The following is a 14,249-nucleotide window of genomic DNA, read 5'->3' as shown; positions in this document are numbered from 1 at the left end:
TATTTATATGCCAGTGGAATACTGTCCTTGATGCCTCTGCTGTTTAAATAGGCATTTTGTCATTATCAGGATAATCACTTATTTGTAGATTTATGGTGATGGCCCCCCTTTAGGAATTTGAGTTGTGACATCACATGGTCCACAAATGGATCACCATCTTAATATGCTTTTTGAACACACAGTTGCTTTCCTTAATAGGTGCTTAATCAAAGTTGAATTGAATTCATAGTTTAGTTTCAGAACATTTTGTGCTTTAAAATGAAAATGTTATAAGTAATGTCATATAAACTATGATGAATAGAAAAGCAATTTATAGCACACATAGGGAATTCATTTCATTTGGCTTGGTGGATCTTGTGGACGTCAACAGACGATGTGCAGATCTAAGAAGGCTTTGTCATTTTTCTGAATAGCTCAGGGTTAGACTACCTTATGTCCTTGTACTTATTCCTTAAATACAAAAGATCCTAGTTACTTGTAGATTGGTAAGAAAGAAGTTATTATATAATGGAAAACAGCTACTCAGAAACTGAAGAACTCATAAGGGAACAAGATAAATGTGGTCAACATTGGCTGTGCTTGGCTCAAGTATATGAGAAAGCTCTATACAGATTTCTCTTATCTGCTGCTTAGTAAAATATCACTGAGCAAAGAACCAAGTTAAGATTATTGAATCCTGAAATATTCAGAGAATTATTGAGGGTTATCGGTTGACTCAGGTAGTTTTATTAAAAGTCTTGTGGAAATTTTGTTTTAAGAAATCTGCAGGTTGTAGTATGGCTTTGGAAAGTCACTCCTCCCTGGAAAACTCCCATCTTTTCCAGTATCATAGTACTAATAGAATCAATAGAGCAAGGAAACTACAGAGTGAAGTATTCTCTCTGCACCTTTGGGCTGACACCACTGACTTGTGGGGAAATCTCTGGGATGCTGAGGTTTTTGTAGAGATGCAGATGGGGACCAAAGGTCTTTTTAGTGGATATGTAGCCGTCCTGTTGGTATCCATACAAGGTTCAATAAGATCCCAAGGTCTTTCCAATGACTGTTAGCTATTGAGTGTTTATAGGGGGAAAACATTTTGGTCTGCATCTTCTAAATGGCATTAGAATTCCTAGAATAGAGGGGTACAGAATTCAGTAAACCAGAATTTTGTCATACCCTTGATATGCTGGATGAATCCAATTTGAAAGAATTTCTGGAAAAAGGTAGACAAGAATAGAAGAAAATGAAAAGGTGAGGAATGACTGCAGTGTACCCATGAAGGAAACATCCAGAGTGATTAATTCACTGATGCGTCGAGAATCAACATTGCTCTTATAACATCTGGTCATCTTCATGCATTCATCATCTCTTACCTACCCCTTGCTACCATCCATGAATGGCTCTTAAAAGTCCAAATCAGACAATGTGTGCTCATTACTTGTCATGAGACAACTCTCCAAGGGTTCTCTTCATTGACTCATGAGTAGAATGGACCGCAGAGACAGCAGCCTCTTTTCTTCCCCATCATTCATCGGGCAAATGCCATCCAGATTTCTTCTTGAGAGCATTTATATCCATGTTTAACTCTCATTGATCAAGGGGTCATAGATCTAGAGCTGTAGGGGTTCACAGGTCATTAAATCTAATGAGGAAACTGAGTTCTAGTGAAGGGAAATGACTTGCCTGAAGTCACACAGGCAGGAATTATGACAGGAGGTGGCATTTGAACTCAGACCCTCTTTTTAACAAGTTAGTATTCTCTCCATTGCACCATACTGCCTCCATTCCTTGAGATCAAACACCATGTTGTATTCATTTTTCTGTTCTTCATAGAACCTATCATGATACCCTTGTATCAGTAAATATTTGTGGTATGAATAATTGTCCTCTGAACATTGATGATCTGTACCCAGACCAGTCCCTAAATTGTTCCTAGGGCAGCTGTCAGTTAACTAGGGCTATTTTGACCTTTCCTCTTTTGTTTCTGACTCCCCAGAATTCCCACCTCCAGGATTCCTAATGTCACAGTGGCAGTCAAGAGTGTATGTGCGTAGCCCAGAAGCCCTCACTGTCTCTGGGAGATTACAACATATCCCAGAGGCAAATAAAGGTGCAGAGGACTATCAGCAATTTTGAAGCAAAGGTTATTTCCTCTTTGCTTAAATGCCCAGCAGCAGTCACCATATTTTATATGACCTTGAGCCCTGTTTTGATAGATGAAAGGACCTGTGAACATTGGGAATTTAAGATGGCTATATTGGTATCTCCAATGACTTGTCATAAATTTGCTCCCCAAGCTATGATTTTATGGTTGAAAACAGAAGTCAGCATTGTTTCATATTTTTTATCTGTAACTAGAAAACATGAATAAAATTGTCTTGGACATGTTCCCTCTCCAGTCACAGGCATTTCATTATGTGGCCACAACATATTTGAGACAATGTTCCTTCCTTATGGGGTTTGGAGGCAGGATTTTGAATCTTTGGGGTAGGGTCCTTTCCCAGAAGAAGATGGGAGGGAAGGACGTCTAACCCTTTGAGGGAAAATATAAATTATTCCTTTTATGTATCATCTAGCAGCTGCATGAGAGGCAGTAGGTGTATGAAGTAGAGAGTTGGTCATGAAGCCTGGAAGACTTAGGTCTGTTCCCCACCTTTGATCCACAGGACATGGGTGACCCCAGGCAAGTATCTCAGCCTCTCACTGGTCTAGCATCTTAGGCTGTACAGGAGAAAGGTTCTAGCCTGCTTTGGGAGATGACATCTCCATACTGGGAGTTCCCTGTATTAATGACACCACAGATTACATTTAGAGCTATGACTCACCATCTGATACAGATCCTTCCCTTAGTTATCCTGCATCATTAGGAGCTGATTGGTTGATACGAAAATAAACAAAGTGGTCTTTGGGGAAATGACTGAAGTAGCCTTAGCCAAAGCTTTCCCTCCAGCAGGATGAATGTCATAGGATGCCAACATGTTATTTGTTTCCTCGTGGTGTTAAGGGGCCCCTTGAGTTTCATTCTCTATTTCTGAGGAAACACCTGGTTGTTGTCCATACATTTGAACTCAGGTTCCTGAGTATACCTTATTCACTTCAGCCACATTTGAGACAAGTTTATTGATTTTTCAAATGGATTTTTCTCTTCCAGAGAACTGCCCCTGGGCTTTTCTGATCTCTGAACTTGTGCTAACATTATTTGGATAACTCCTACCATTCAATGCTTTCTACCTTCCATAAAACTCAGAAATGAGTGTTAAATGACAGGAATGAGTCAAGAAACCACGTCCATTGTCAGCTCAGCTAAAAGAAGCCCCGTAGGCCTTTTAGGGGCAGAAACAAATGATCCCATCTGCAGATGCTCTGGCCTGTCCAATTAAGGAGCCAGGGGCTGAAGCTTGGTTTCAAGGGGAGGAGGTTAGAGATACAGATATTGTCACATACAGACATGGATTCCAATTCTAATTTAATTAATGATGACAATAACACCTAAAATTTATGTAGCACCCTGAAGTTTGAGAAGAACTTTATACATGTAAATGATCTCATTTGAACCTCATGACAGCTCTGGAGGTAGGGATTATCATTACCCATATTTTACAAATAAGGAAATCGAGCTTTGGCTTTGGCTGTAATAATTTAGAGGGAAATGACTTTTGTAGTTTTGACTGCACTAGAGGTAGATTTGGGGCTAGTTGCTCTCTCGATTTTTAGTGCTTTCAGAAAATTAGGGAGAATGACTTAAAAGAGATTTTTGGTTTTATCACTAGGCCTGTTGAAAAATTAAGCAAATCCATTGTTTTAATGAGACTTTAGAATAGATCTTTAAAATCTAGTCCTATCTCCTTTACCAAAACCAAAACTCATTACTTCCCCCAGTGTTTGCAGTCTCTCTGAATAGTTTGAGAGATGTGTTTGAAACTGGAGAATTGAGCTTTGGGAACCAAATACTATAAATGCCATCGTTTTCTCCTTAGTTCAGTAAGCATTTATTAAGGGCCTCCTATGCGTTAGACATTGTGTTAGATATGGGGGATTCGTAAAACAAATAATAAATAGCCCCTACCTTCAGGGAGCTTGTGTCCTCATCTGTAAAAGGAAGTGGCTAGAGGACTTCACGTTGTTTCTTTCTTAATAGTGTACTGTGTGCCCAGCACTGTGCCAAGGGCTTTACAATGATTATCTTATTTCATACATAAAACAGCCTTGTGAAGTAGGGGCTATTATTTATTATCTCCATTTTACAGATGAGGAAGCTGAGGCAAACAAGTTGAGTGGCTTGCCCAGGGTCATATAGCTAGAGAATGCTGGGGGCTGAATTTGAACTCAGGTCTTCCTGACTCCATGCCCAGTGCTCTGTGCACTATGGCCTCACCTTGCTGCCAGGGTAGTGCTTTGAAGGCTGTGGCATTGATCATTTGGGATATTACTAACGCATGTTTTTTGGCCCAACTCAGATGTTCTTCACCAGATCATTTTGGAAGCACCTAAGGCTTTGGGGTTCACTTGATTTTTAATGTAGCTCAGCAACCAGTTCTGGGAATTGTGTTTGTCACGTCCCCCAGGTCCTCCCCAGGATCAGGAGATTTCTGTCCTGTGGGCATGGCTTGGCCTATAGGCGTGGCGGAACAGCTTCAAGAGATCTTAAATAAATCACTACCCAGGAGACTCCAGCTTTGCAATTATTTGGGTAAATATCTTTATTGAGGATAGGAAACAGGAGTCACGTTCACTTCGGGGGATTCATCCCACTGAGGGAATGACTTCTTAGCCATATTGGCAAAGAGAGGGAAGCAAGACCATTATCATCACTACTTATCCTGCAGTGTCCTTTGCCCACTGCTGCTAGACATTACTCTCTTCTCCTAACCTCATCCTCATCTTGCAGTTCACTTGTTTGTGTTGCTGGATATTTTCTGTGTTCGTGTCAAATTCTTTTCAAAATTATTTCAAAGTCTGATTGATGCCTTTTGCAATTTTGCAACACTGCCACCTTCTTCCATACCTACTGCTACATAGAACCTTCCTTTGTCACTTAAGTTGCTGTTGACACCGTTCAGTCACAGTGTTTGAGTTCCAACTCTCCATGACCCCATTTGAGATTTTCTTGGCAAAGATGCTGGAGTGTTTATCATTTTCTTCTACAGCTCATTTTATATTTGAGAAAACTGAGGCAAACAGGGTTAAATGATTTGTCTAGGATTATATAACTGGTAAATATTTGAGGCCAGATTTGAACGCAGGTCTTCATGTCTCCGGGTCCAGCACTCTATCCAGGCACCACCTAGTTGCCCTTGTAACTTTCACTGTTAAGTAAAACTGACCCAAACTCAGATCACTTGTCCAGTAGCATATCCAGTATTCTGAATCAGTAGTCCTCCACCTCCACTGAGAGAGAGGAAGTATTTCGTCTTGTGCTTGTTCGGGCCAAGACAAACCATCGTGATTAGTCTGAATTTTGCTTCCTTTCAGCACTGTTTTTTTTAAAATATCTTATGAACTTTATCTAATTTGTCCCCCTTCTTCTATTGATTTCACTCTGTATCAGTCCAGTCAGGACTTCCAATGCTTCTCTGAATTCCTCATGCATATCATTTCTTGTGGTCTGATACTTTTCACGTACCATATATGTTTAGACACTGCCCCTGTGCTCCCATTTTATTTCTAGATATTTGCTTTGGAAAAAGTTCTACTCGGAACACTTAGATCATTTCCTTCTGCTTTTGAGCTCCTTGGGATACGTACCTAAAAGTGAGATTGAGATTTTAAAGTAATGTCTTTGCCAGTGTGATTCCAAAACATTTTCCAAGCTCCTCATTCACAACTCTGCTGACAGGTAGTTTGCCATCTTCCCACACCCCCTTCAACCTGGGCTAGGACTTGTCTTTGATCACTTTGGTAATCTGTTTGGTGGAGGTTGACTTTTCAGGGCAGTTCAGTGTTTTTGTCAAGGGTGCTTTGGTAGTTTTGTGTTACCATAACATGGAGAATTTAAAATGACAGAAATAACTATTGTTTGTCTGGAAGTCATCAGGTTTCAACAGAAGTCCAGCTTCTGACCCAGCTCTCTTTCCATCCCTTTTTATTAGTGTTTTTCCCTTTGTAATTTTGTAGAATGTTGAATTGCCTGACTTTTGTCCAGAAATGGAAATATATTTAAAATAGCTTTAGTATGTATTTGATGTAATTTATTTTAATGCTGTGAAAAGAGCCCATTAGTTTTGTTGATAGATTATGTCAATTTCATTAAAACAAATGCGTACTGTTCAGCATAACTTGTTTGCCTAAATCTGGCTTGGCATGCAACATAGGCATTCTTTTCATACTTTATCATTAGTGACTTGGATACATCATTAAACACCTGCCTTTTAATTAGCTAAAGTATAGAGCCGGGCATGCCACATTTCCAAAGATCAGAATATTGCACCTTTTTAGCAAAGAGTCAGGATTCATTTCATCCAGGTTTGAAAATGCTCCTACTTTGCACGATGACTCAAATTTCATTGATTAATGTGATTTGCTAATAATATGTTGGGGATATTTCTTTTGCACTTGAAACATTCTTCACAGTTTTGTGCAAGTTTATTATAGAGAAAGCGTCAGGAGCTTTGACTCAGCAGTCAGAGCCTGGCCGCCTTTTGTGTGGATGGTGACTTCCAAAGGCTAGAGTTTCTAATGCTTCTATGGCTTGGTTCTGTGTTTGATGAAAGCTAAGCCAAATTTCCCACCCTCAGTGTCCCAGAAGTCCATCTCTCAAGCTTGTCAAAAGGCTGTCCTGGATGTCCTCAGTCTGGCTGATCATGTCAGAATGCTTTTTTTTTCAGTATTGCTTATCTATAATAAGTAGAAATGTAGATGGACAGAAAAATAATAGTCATGGAATTTAGGAAGGAAGAGAAAAGGGTCCAAAGAGTGAGCTGAATTCCTGAAAACCTTAGAAAAGGGTTAAATAAGGTTGTATTGTGGCTTGTTGAAAGATAAAATGATTTTTTTCAGTATTTCTTGTTAATCCAACTTCCCATCTAAGCAGGGCCAAAGGAACACATGGAAGTCCTTAAAGTCTTAGAAAGGGCTGAAATTGATTTGAATTTTGGGCTGTTTGCAGGTCATTCTTGTTTTAATCAAATGTATTAACCTATATTCGGACATGTCTGAATGCTGCTGAAAGTCATTGAAAACCACTTTCTGTTGGGATAGTGTTTAAACCAATCTATCCATTCATTTATTCATTCCTCATTTATTTGTTAAGATCCTACCATGTGCCTACAATGCTAGGTTTTAGGGATACCAGGACAAAAATGACAGTATCTGCCCTAGTGAGTATCCATTCTATGGTAAGGGATGGGAGACACAACACAACCATGCACAGATATGTAAATATAAATTGTTTACAACATCACTGTGGCAATAAGACCAGGCTAGAACAGGATAGGCATCTTAGAGGGGATGGACTTGAGATGAGCTTTGGAGAAAACAAACTAGGGAACCTGAGAGGAGGAGGAATGAGGACATAGTACATTCCAGGCATACATGGGAGGTGAGAGAGTGAGCAGTACTAAACTGGACAGAAATACAATATACAGAAAACTTTTGACATGAATGAATTGTCAGGGGGAAATAATGCCATTCCCTTGAGAGTATAAGTTCAAGAAAATCAGTATTTATGAGAAGCAAGACACTTCTTAATTCATAATAACCAAGCCCTGGAACCTAATTTATAGACTGGAAGAATTATGTTGAAATCTTCTACTTTACTGTAGTGGAAAGAAGACTTGTTTTGGAGTCAGCTCCCCTGGCCTCAGATCCAGGCTCTACAATTTATTTCTTGTGAGATCTTTAACCTTATCTTCTGCAACTTTGCTGAAGCTATTATTTTAGTTAATTTAGTTGATTGGCTAGGGTTCACCAAGTAATCTTCACATCATTTGAGCAAACAATAATTTAGTTTTCTTTTTTACCTATGTTTATTCCCTCAATTTCTTTTTTCTTGTCTGCTAGCTAGAGCTAGCATATCTACCCTATGTTAAATACTAGTGTTGACAAAAGGTGTCCTTGCTTTATCCCTGATCTTATTGAAAAGGCCTTTAACTTTTTCTTCATTTCATATAATATTTGCAGTTGCATATAGATGAAAGTTGTTAAGTTCCATTTTTCCTGATATTTAGATTTTTTAATGAAAATAAGTGTTGAATTTTAACTAAAGGCTTTTCAGAATCTATCGCTATCATCCTATGACTTTACTCTTTATATTATTATTACTGCAGTTTATATTATATTTATAGCCTTCCTTATATGGGACCAATAAGAGTCTAAAACTTCTCTGAACTTCAGTTTCTTCTTCTGGAAAAAGAAGGAGGTGATACTATATGACTACTCAATTTCCTTTCAGCTCTTGATTTCTAATTCTAAAATCATATAGTAATGGGTATTGCCATAGTGCACGGAGCACTGGGTCCCAACTCAGGAAGACCCATCTTCCTGTGTATAAATCCAGTCTCAGACACTTACTAGCCCTGTGACCCTGGGAAAGTCATTTAATTCTTTGTTCCTCACTTTCCTCATCTGTAAAATGAGCTGGAGGAGGAAATGGCAAACCACTCCAGGATCTCTGCTAAGAAAACCTCACAAAGGGATCACAAAGAGTTGGACCTGACTGAAATAACCAAACAACAAATAATGGTAGTTTAAGGTTTAGAACTCATGTAGAAGTTCCTACAAGTAGAACATCAAGCTTCAGTTTATGTTTCCTACTGGTCTTGCCTGGGTAAGACCAGTTACCAGGATAGAGTAATGTTTCATTTACCAGCAATTCCTTTGTGAGTAAATTAGGAGATGCCCCAAACCACTCATCTCTGAAGAGCTAATGATATGAATAACAAATCTCATGTATCATGTCACCCTCTTTAAGATGAAAGCTGTGCGTTAGATGCTGCTGTCTCTTCCTGGCTCGGTTTAATAAAAGAATAACATGTTTATAATGTAGGTTATTTTTGACCATTGAAAATCCTTCATCAAAGCTCTGAACAAAGTAGAGACCAAGGGTCACATGTTTGATTTGGATTCTTTAGAGACCCCCAAGATAGGGGAGCTCAGAATCTGTTTTGCTGATCAGAAAACCAAGGCCTTGAGAAGTTGATTGGGTGTCTTGGGCAAGATCTCACAGGTGGTACATTGGCATGGCTGGGATGTGATCCCAGGTTCTGACCTGAGGCCCAATGCTCATTCTCCTGTGCTATTAGTCCAAATTTATTCAAATAAATTGGGCCATAATCCAACTTAATAGATTTATTCTAGGTTCATCAGTGTGTAGTCCTTAATGGTCATTTCACTTAATTTTGTCCAGGTCAATATTAATTTTCACTGTGCTTTTGATAGCGTCCTGGTCCCTTTATTTCCAGTTATCTTTGCCTTCTTCTCTACTGTGTCTCTGTCCACAGATCACCTTTCTCATCATTGCTCTAATCATTTTGCTCTAATCATGACCAAGCCAAGTTTTTCTTTCTTTCTTCTCTCCACCCTTACTCTACCCCCTTCAGAGAAGGGCTTTGGAGTAAGGCTAAAGGTATCTTTTCCCCTTCCCCAGCAGTTTTTAACTTATCCTTCCTCCCCTAGAGGCATCTTTATGGGCAGTGCCCCCATCTCCTCACCTCGCCTCTCCTATCACAGAATCCCTGGCCTGCTCTTTACCCTCAGAGACCTATTCTACTACTTGGCAATGCTGAAATGATGGGGACAGCTTGAGTCTAGCTTAGGAATTCATACCAATCTTTCTGCCATCCCTTACATACAAAGTACTCCCTGTTAACATCCTTTGTGTGATTTTGTCTTTCCAAAAGATCTTAGTGAAAAAAAGCATTGGGGGATACCTTGTGATTCCCTCTCTTTATCCCTTTGTCCCCTTAACAGTAAAAATCACTTAGAAGATGTAGAGTTATGTGCTAGACTTGTTCCCTTCCTTACTGGGGTATCAAAGAAGGATAAATTCTTGCTGGAACACACCAAGAGTAGCAGTGGGACATGAAGGAGACCCCAAAGAAAAAGAGGTTCCTTGGGGAAGTGACTAGTACTGAGAAGAGTCACTCAGGGCTAATTCCCAAAGATCTCCCTGGGTAGAGGTCCTAATCTCTGAAGATCTCCATTGCAAGCTTCTATGAATCGTTCCCTTCTCCTGCCCCTTACCTCCCTCATCAACAACATCTTCACCTCCCAATAAATCTTTGTTGATTGATTGAATGCCTGACTGATTCCCAGACCCCCTTCCAGCCCGGCCTCTACCCTTGGGAGGATGTTTTTAGAGGGTGCTTTCCTACTTCTAAGTGAGTTGGGAGAAGAGGAAGGAGGGCCTGGCTATTCCAGTGTCCCAGGGAAAGAAATGATCTTGGTACTCAGTCACAATCAATGCGATGGCTTAAACATCAGCCCTGGGAAACCTTCCTCCAGCCAGCCAGTCAGTCAGTCAGTCAGCAAGCGTTTACTTAGCGTATCCTATGTCCCAAGCATTGTACAGACTCTGAGGATTCACACAGGGAAACAATCCCTGCTCTCAAAGACATTGCTCCTTAGCAAAATGCCTTCCAAATTCCAAGCAACTGGCGAACGAATGAACAATCCTTAAATCAGGGAGGAGAGTGGTCATTTTTGGATTAATAATGAAAGGAAGCACACAGTGTTGTGTGGCAACGTTTCCTTTGTTAATCAGTGGCACACAGCTTTTTTAATCACAATCGCAGGGCTAGAACACTTGGAAATAAACAGATTTCTCATTTATTGTTACTCGATATTTGTGAATCAGAAACTACTTTGACTTTTTAAGTCATTACAAGCTCTAAGTTCTTCTTGGTATTTTAATTATAAGAATAAAGAACTCAGGGTTTGTATTTGCCCAGAATATGAAAAGGAAGTCCAAAAAGTGAAAATGTTTCCGTGTATTAGGTAGGACACTTGGAAAAAGAGTTGTAAAGAGATTGTGTGTTTTGGAGGCCCTCTTGTGGAGAAAGATTGGAATAGCTCAGTAAATAGCAATGCCTTGGATGAGTCTGCCCATCAACACCTTCCCAGTCAGTCAGTCAGGAGGCATTTTATTAGGTGCCTACTATGATCTAGGGTCTGTGCTAAGGCTTGAGATACAAATACAAGTGAACAAGACAGACCCTGGTCTCAAAGAGCTCATGGTCTACAAGATGGAGACAAAATAGATGGACACAGAAGGAAGGCTCTGGAATTAAGAGGGGTGGTGGAACACTTATTCTGGAAGCTGAGATTTTAACTAGGACTTAATGGAATCCAGGGAAGCCAGGAGGGAAAACATTGCAGGAAGAGGCATGGACAGAGGTGATGCTGGAGTTAGGAGAGGAAATGTCTCATTCAGGGAGCAGCCAGGAGGTCAAGTGAATGAGTGGGAAGGAGAGTGTGAAGTGTTACAAGACTAGAAAGGTGAGGAGGCAAGGTATGAAGGACTTTGAATGTCAGAAGATTTTATATTTGATCCTCTGGAGTTTATTAAATAGTGGGGGTGGAGGGCGATAGGATTGGACTTAGAGAAATATAACAAATCTGTTCATCAACAGGAATTTACTAAGTAAGTATCTGATGGGGGCCAGGCACTGTGCTGGACATGGGCATATGTGTTGGATGGTGACCCAGTCACTAAGGTGAATTTTAACCAATTTCAAAATACTTTATTTTAGAAATGAATATCATGGAAACCTTGAATATAAGACAACATGTTTAGATCTAATAAATAGCAGGGAATTATAGCAGGGGATTATTATAATGCATGGACAGATAATATATATCAATAGTGAGCATCCATCAATCATTAATTAATTAATTAATTAACCTTAGTCATTCCATCCACATCTCAGTCTGTTGAAAATTAACCAGTGGAATAGAGGTAATTTTCATTTTCAGCCTGCTCATTTCCTCTTCCATGCTTCGGGGATCCATAATTTTGTCAGTCAGGTCCTCCTTTCTCTAACGCAGATTGCAAGCCCTCTCTAATTTAGCAGGTGCTGTCCCACAGTAGCTGTGATGAAAAATGCACCAGCCTGCATCTCTCCTGCTGACGGTTCTCTCCAGGCTTTGCTAGATGATGTATGCTCATCTCTAATCCCAGCTTGCTGCCTGAGTTCCCCTAAATCTCCTTGTATGTACATAGCTATTTACACGTTTTCTGGACCATTTAAATGTAAACTCCTTGAGGGCAGGGAGAATGTCTTTGCCTCTCTTTGTCTTCTTAGTGATTAGAACAATGTTTGGCACAATAATAAGCATTTAATAAATGTTTATCGACTGACTTATCCATGTTGTTGTGTATTATCAAATTTGCTTAACAAATCTTTGACTATTTGAAATAAGATAGCTTAGATTATTAACTGTGATTAACACAATACTTGTATTTCTCTTGTTAAACAATACATTTTGGATATGGATATCATTTGTAGCACTAAGTAGCCATTAAGTTATATATTTCTGTTTCTGAAGTTGTATTTGCAGAGTATTCAGGCAATTGCTTCATTTGTATAATACTATGATATTCACATTACGAATCTTTCTGTTTTTGTCTAATTAACTATTCTTTTCTTTTAAAGTTGGTCCCAAGGTGAGAAGGATTCTGTTTGGCATGACTTTTCTAATTGTCTTTCCCTTCATCACTGTACAGGTGTGTCGAGAGTATCAACGGGGAAATTGTAACCGAGGAGAAAATGATTGTCGATTCGCTCATCCTGCCGACAGTGCTATGATTGATACCAATGACAACACTGTTACTGTGTGCATGGATTACATTAAAGGGAGATGCTCTCGGGAAAAGTGCAAATACTTCCACCCTCCTGCCCATCTACAAGCCAAGATCAAGGCTGCCCAATACCAGGTCAACCAGGCTGCGGCTGCCCAGGCTGCAGCCACCGCAGCTGCTATGGTAAGTCAGAGAAGCAGCTTCTCTTTCCGAAGAAAATTTGAAAAAGGAAATATAATAAGCTATTTGTTTATTAATTTCTATTGTTTTCTGTTATATTGAAAAGCATTTTTTGCTGAAATAAGTTTGTTCAGGTGTATCCCAGTGTTTTCAGAGAAGCTCTTAAACAGTTTCAGATTGATTTTTTAAAACATCCTTTGCCTCACTCATTCTCCACTATTCTGAATCAGAGCTGTAACTAAAGATGTGACAATCCAGGTTTTGCTCCAGCATGCTGAATTTCGATCTTGGGCACCACTTGATGTAGTTCGGGAAGATGGAAACAATAGAGTACCTAATGAGCATGAATAAGGTTGGCTCGAAGTGGATTCCTTCCTCATCCTACCCTGCTCTTACTTCTACCTTAACTGAGGACAAATGCACATTGCACTGGCCTTAGTTCGTGGTACTTCTCCCAGGCACAAATCTTCCTAGTTACAGCTCTGTTCCCCAAAATTGTGACGTGTAAGAAACAGCACGTTTATTTCAAAATTTAAACATATCACTAGCATTCTTTCACTCATTCTAATCAGTCATTCTTTTTCCCTTGGTGTATACACTTTGTATACACCAGAGATTCTTCCTTCCTCTACTCCACTTTCATAACACTAATGAAGTCTGGAACACTGTAGGAGATCAGAATGTCTCTAACTTTAATAGCATGTTTAAAAAAAGTAACTTACTATTTTGATTGTCTGAATAACACTGTGACCTAAGAATAACTGGAAGCTGGAGAAGCATACATCTATCATTTTCTAGAGTAGAAGGACCACAGTACTTCTGAAGGAAACTTTCAGGTTAACAATGGAAAGAAAATGTATGCTCAAGGTACATTATAATGTGATGTAATAGCTGATTTTCATAAGTTCATTCTCTCTTCCTTGCTTAGCTGTTGTTCATGTTGTCTTTTTTTACATAAATACCTAATCTGATGATTAAAATGTTTCTGTTAAATATTATTGTATGATATTCACAGTCCAGTAAACTATTAGAGTTCTTTTTTGTGTGTTTCTTAATGGATACTTGAGAGAGAAAACGAATGCAGAAGTTAGCCTCTTTTCCTGTTTCTCCTTTCACTCTCTTTCCTTGTTAGAGTATCTTGTTTGTAATTAACGACGTAGAGGTTGTATCCTCACAGTAACAACTTAGTAGCGCCTTTATTGTGCATGCTTAGTCTTGTTATTTGTTGTATATGGCATTCCGATGATTTGTTTTTTTATTTGTTTTTTCTCACCTACCCAAAAATGCACTGCTGCCCCCATGATGCACCTCTGCTTGCTGTTTATGTTAATGCGCTTGAACCCCACTGGCC

At 39.4% G+C, this 14,249-nt stretch overlaps 1 protein-coding gene across 11 annotated transcripts in view; it reads left to right on the top strand.

The window, feature by feature from the left end:
- Positions 1-14,249, top strand: part of MBNL1 (muscleblind like splicing regulator 1) — a 256,785-nt gene that overhangs the window by 224,616 nt on the left and 17,920 nt on the right. For all 11 annotated transcript variants that reach the window (XM_072618709.1, XM_072618700.1, XM_072618704.1 and 8 more), the window contains one exon: positions 12,644-12,901. In XM_072618709.1, the coding sequence (XP_072474810.1) occupies positions 12,644-12,901 (258 nt within the window). The remainder of the gene's footprint in view (positions 1-12,643; positions 12,902-14,249) is intronic.

This window comes from Notamacropus eugenii, chromosome 6 (assembly GCF_028372415.1).
Source record: "Notamacropus eugenii isolate mMacEug1 chromosome 6, mMacEug1.pri_v2, whole genome shotgun sequence".
Taxonomy (NCBI): Eukaryota; Metazoa; Chordata; class Mammalia; order Diprotodontia; family Macropodidae; genus Notamacropus; species Notamacropus eugenii.
The sequence above is the reverse complement of the archived record's forward strand: the minus strand, read 5'-3'. Positions and strand labels throughout refer to the sequence as shown.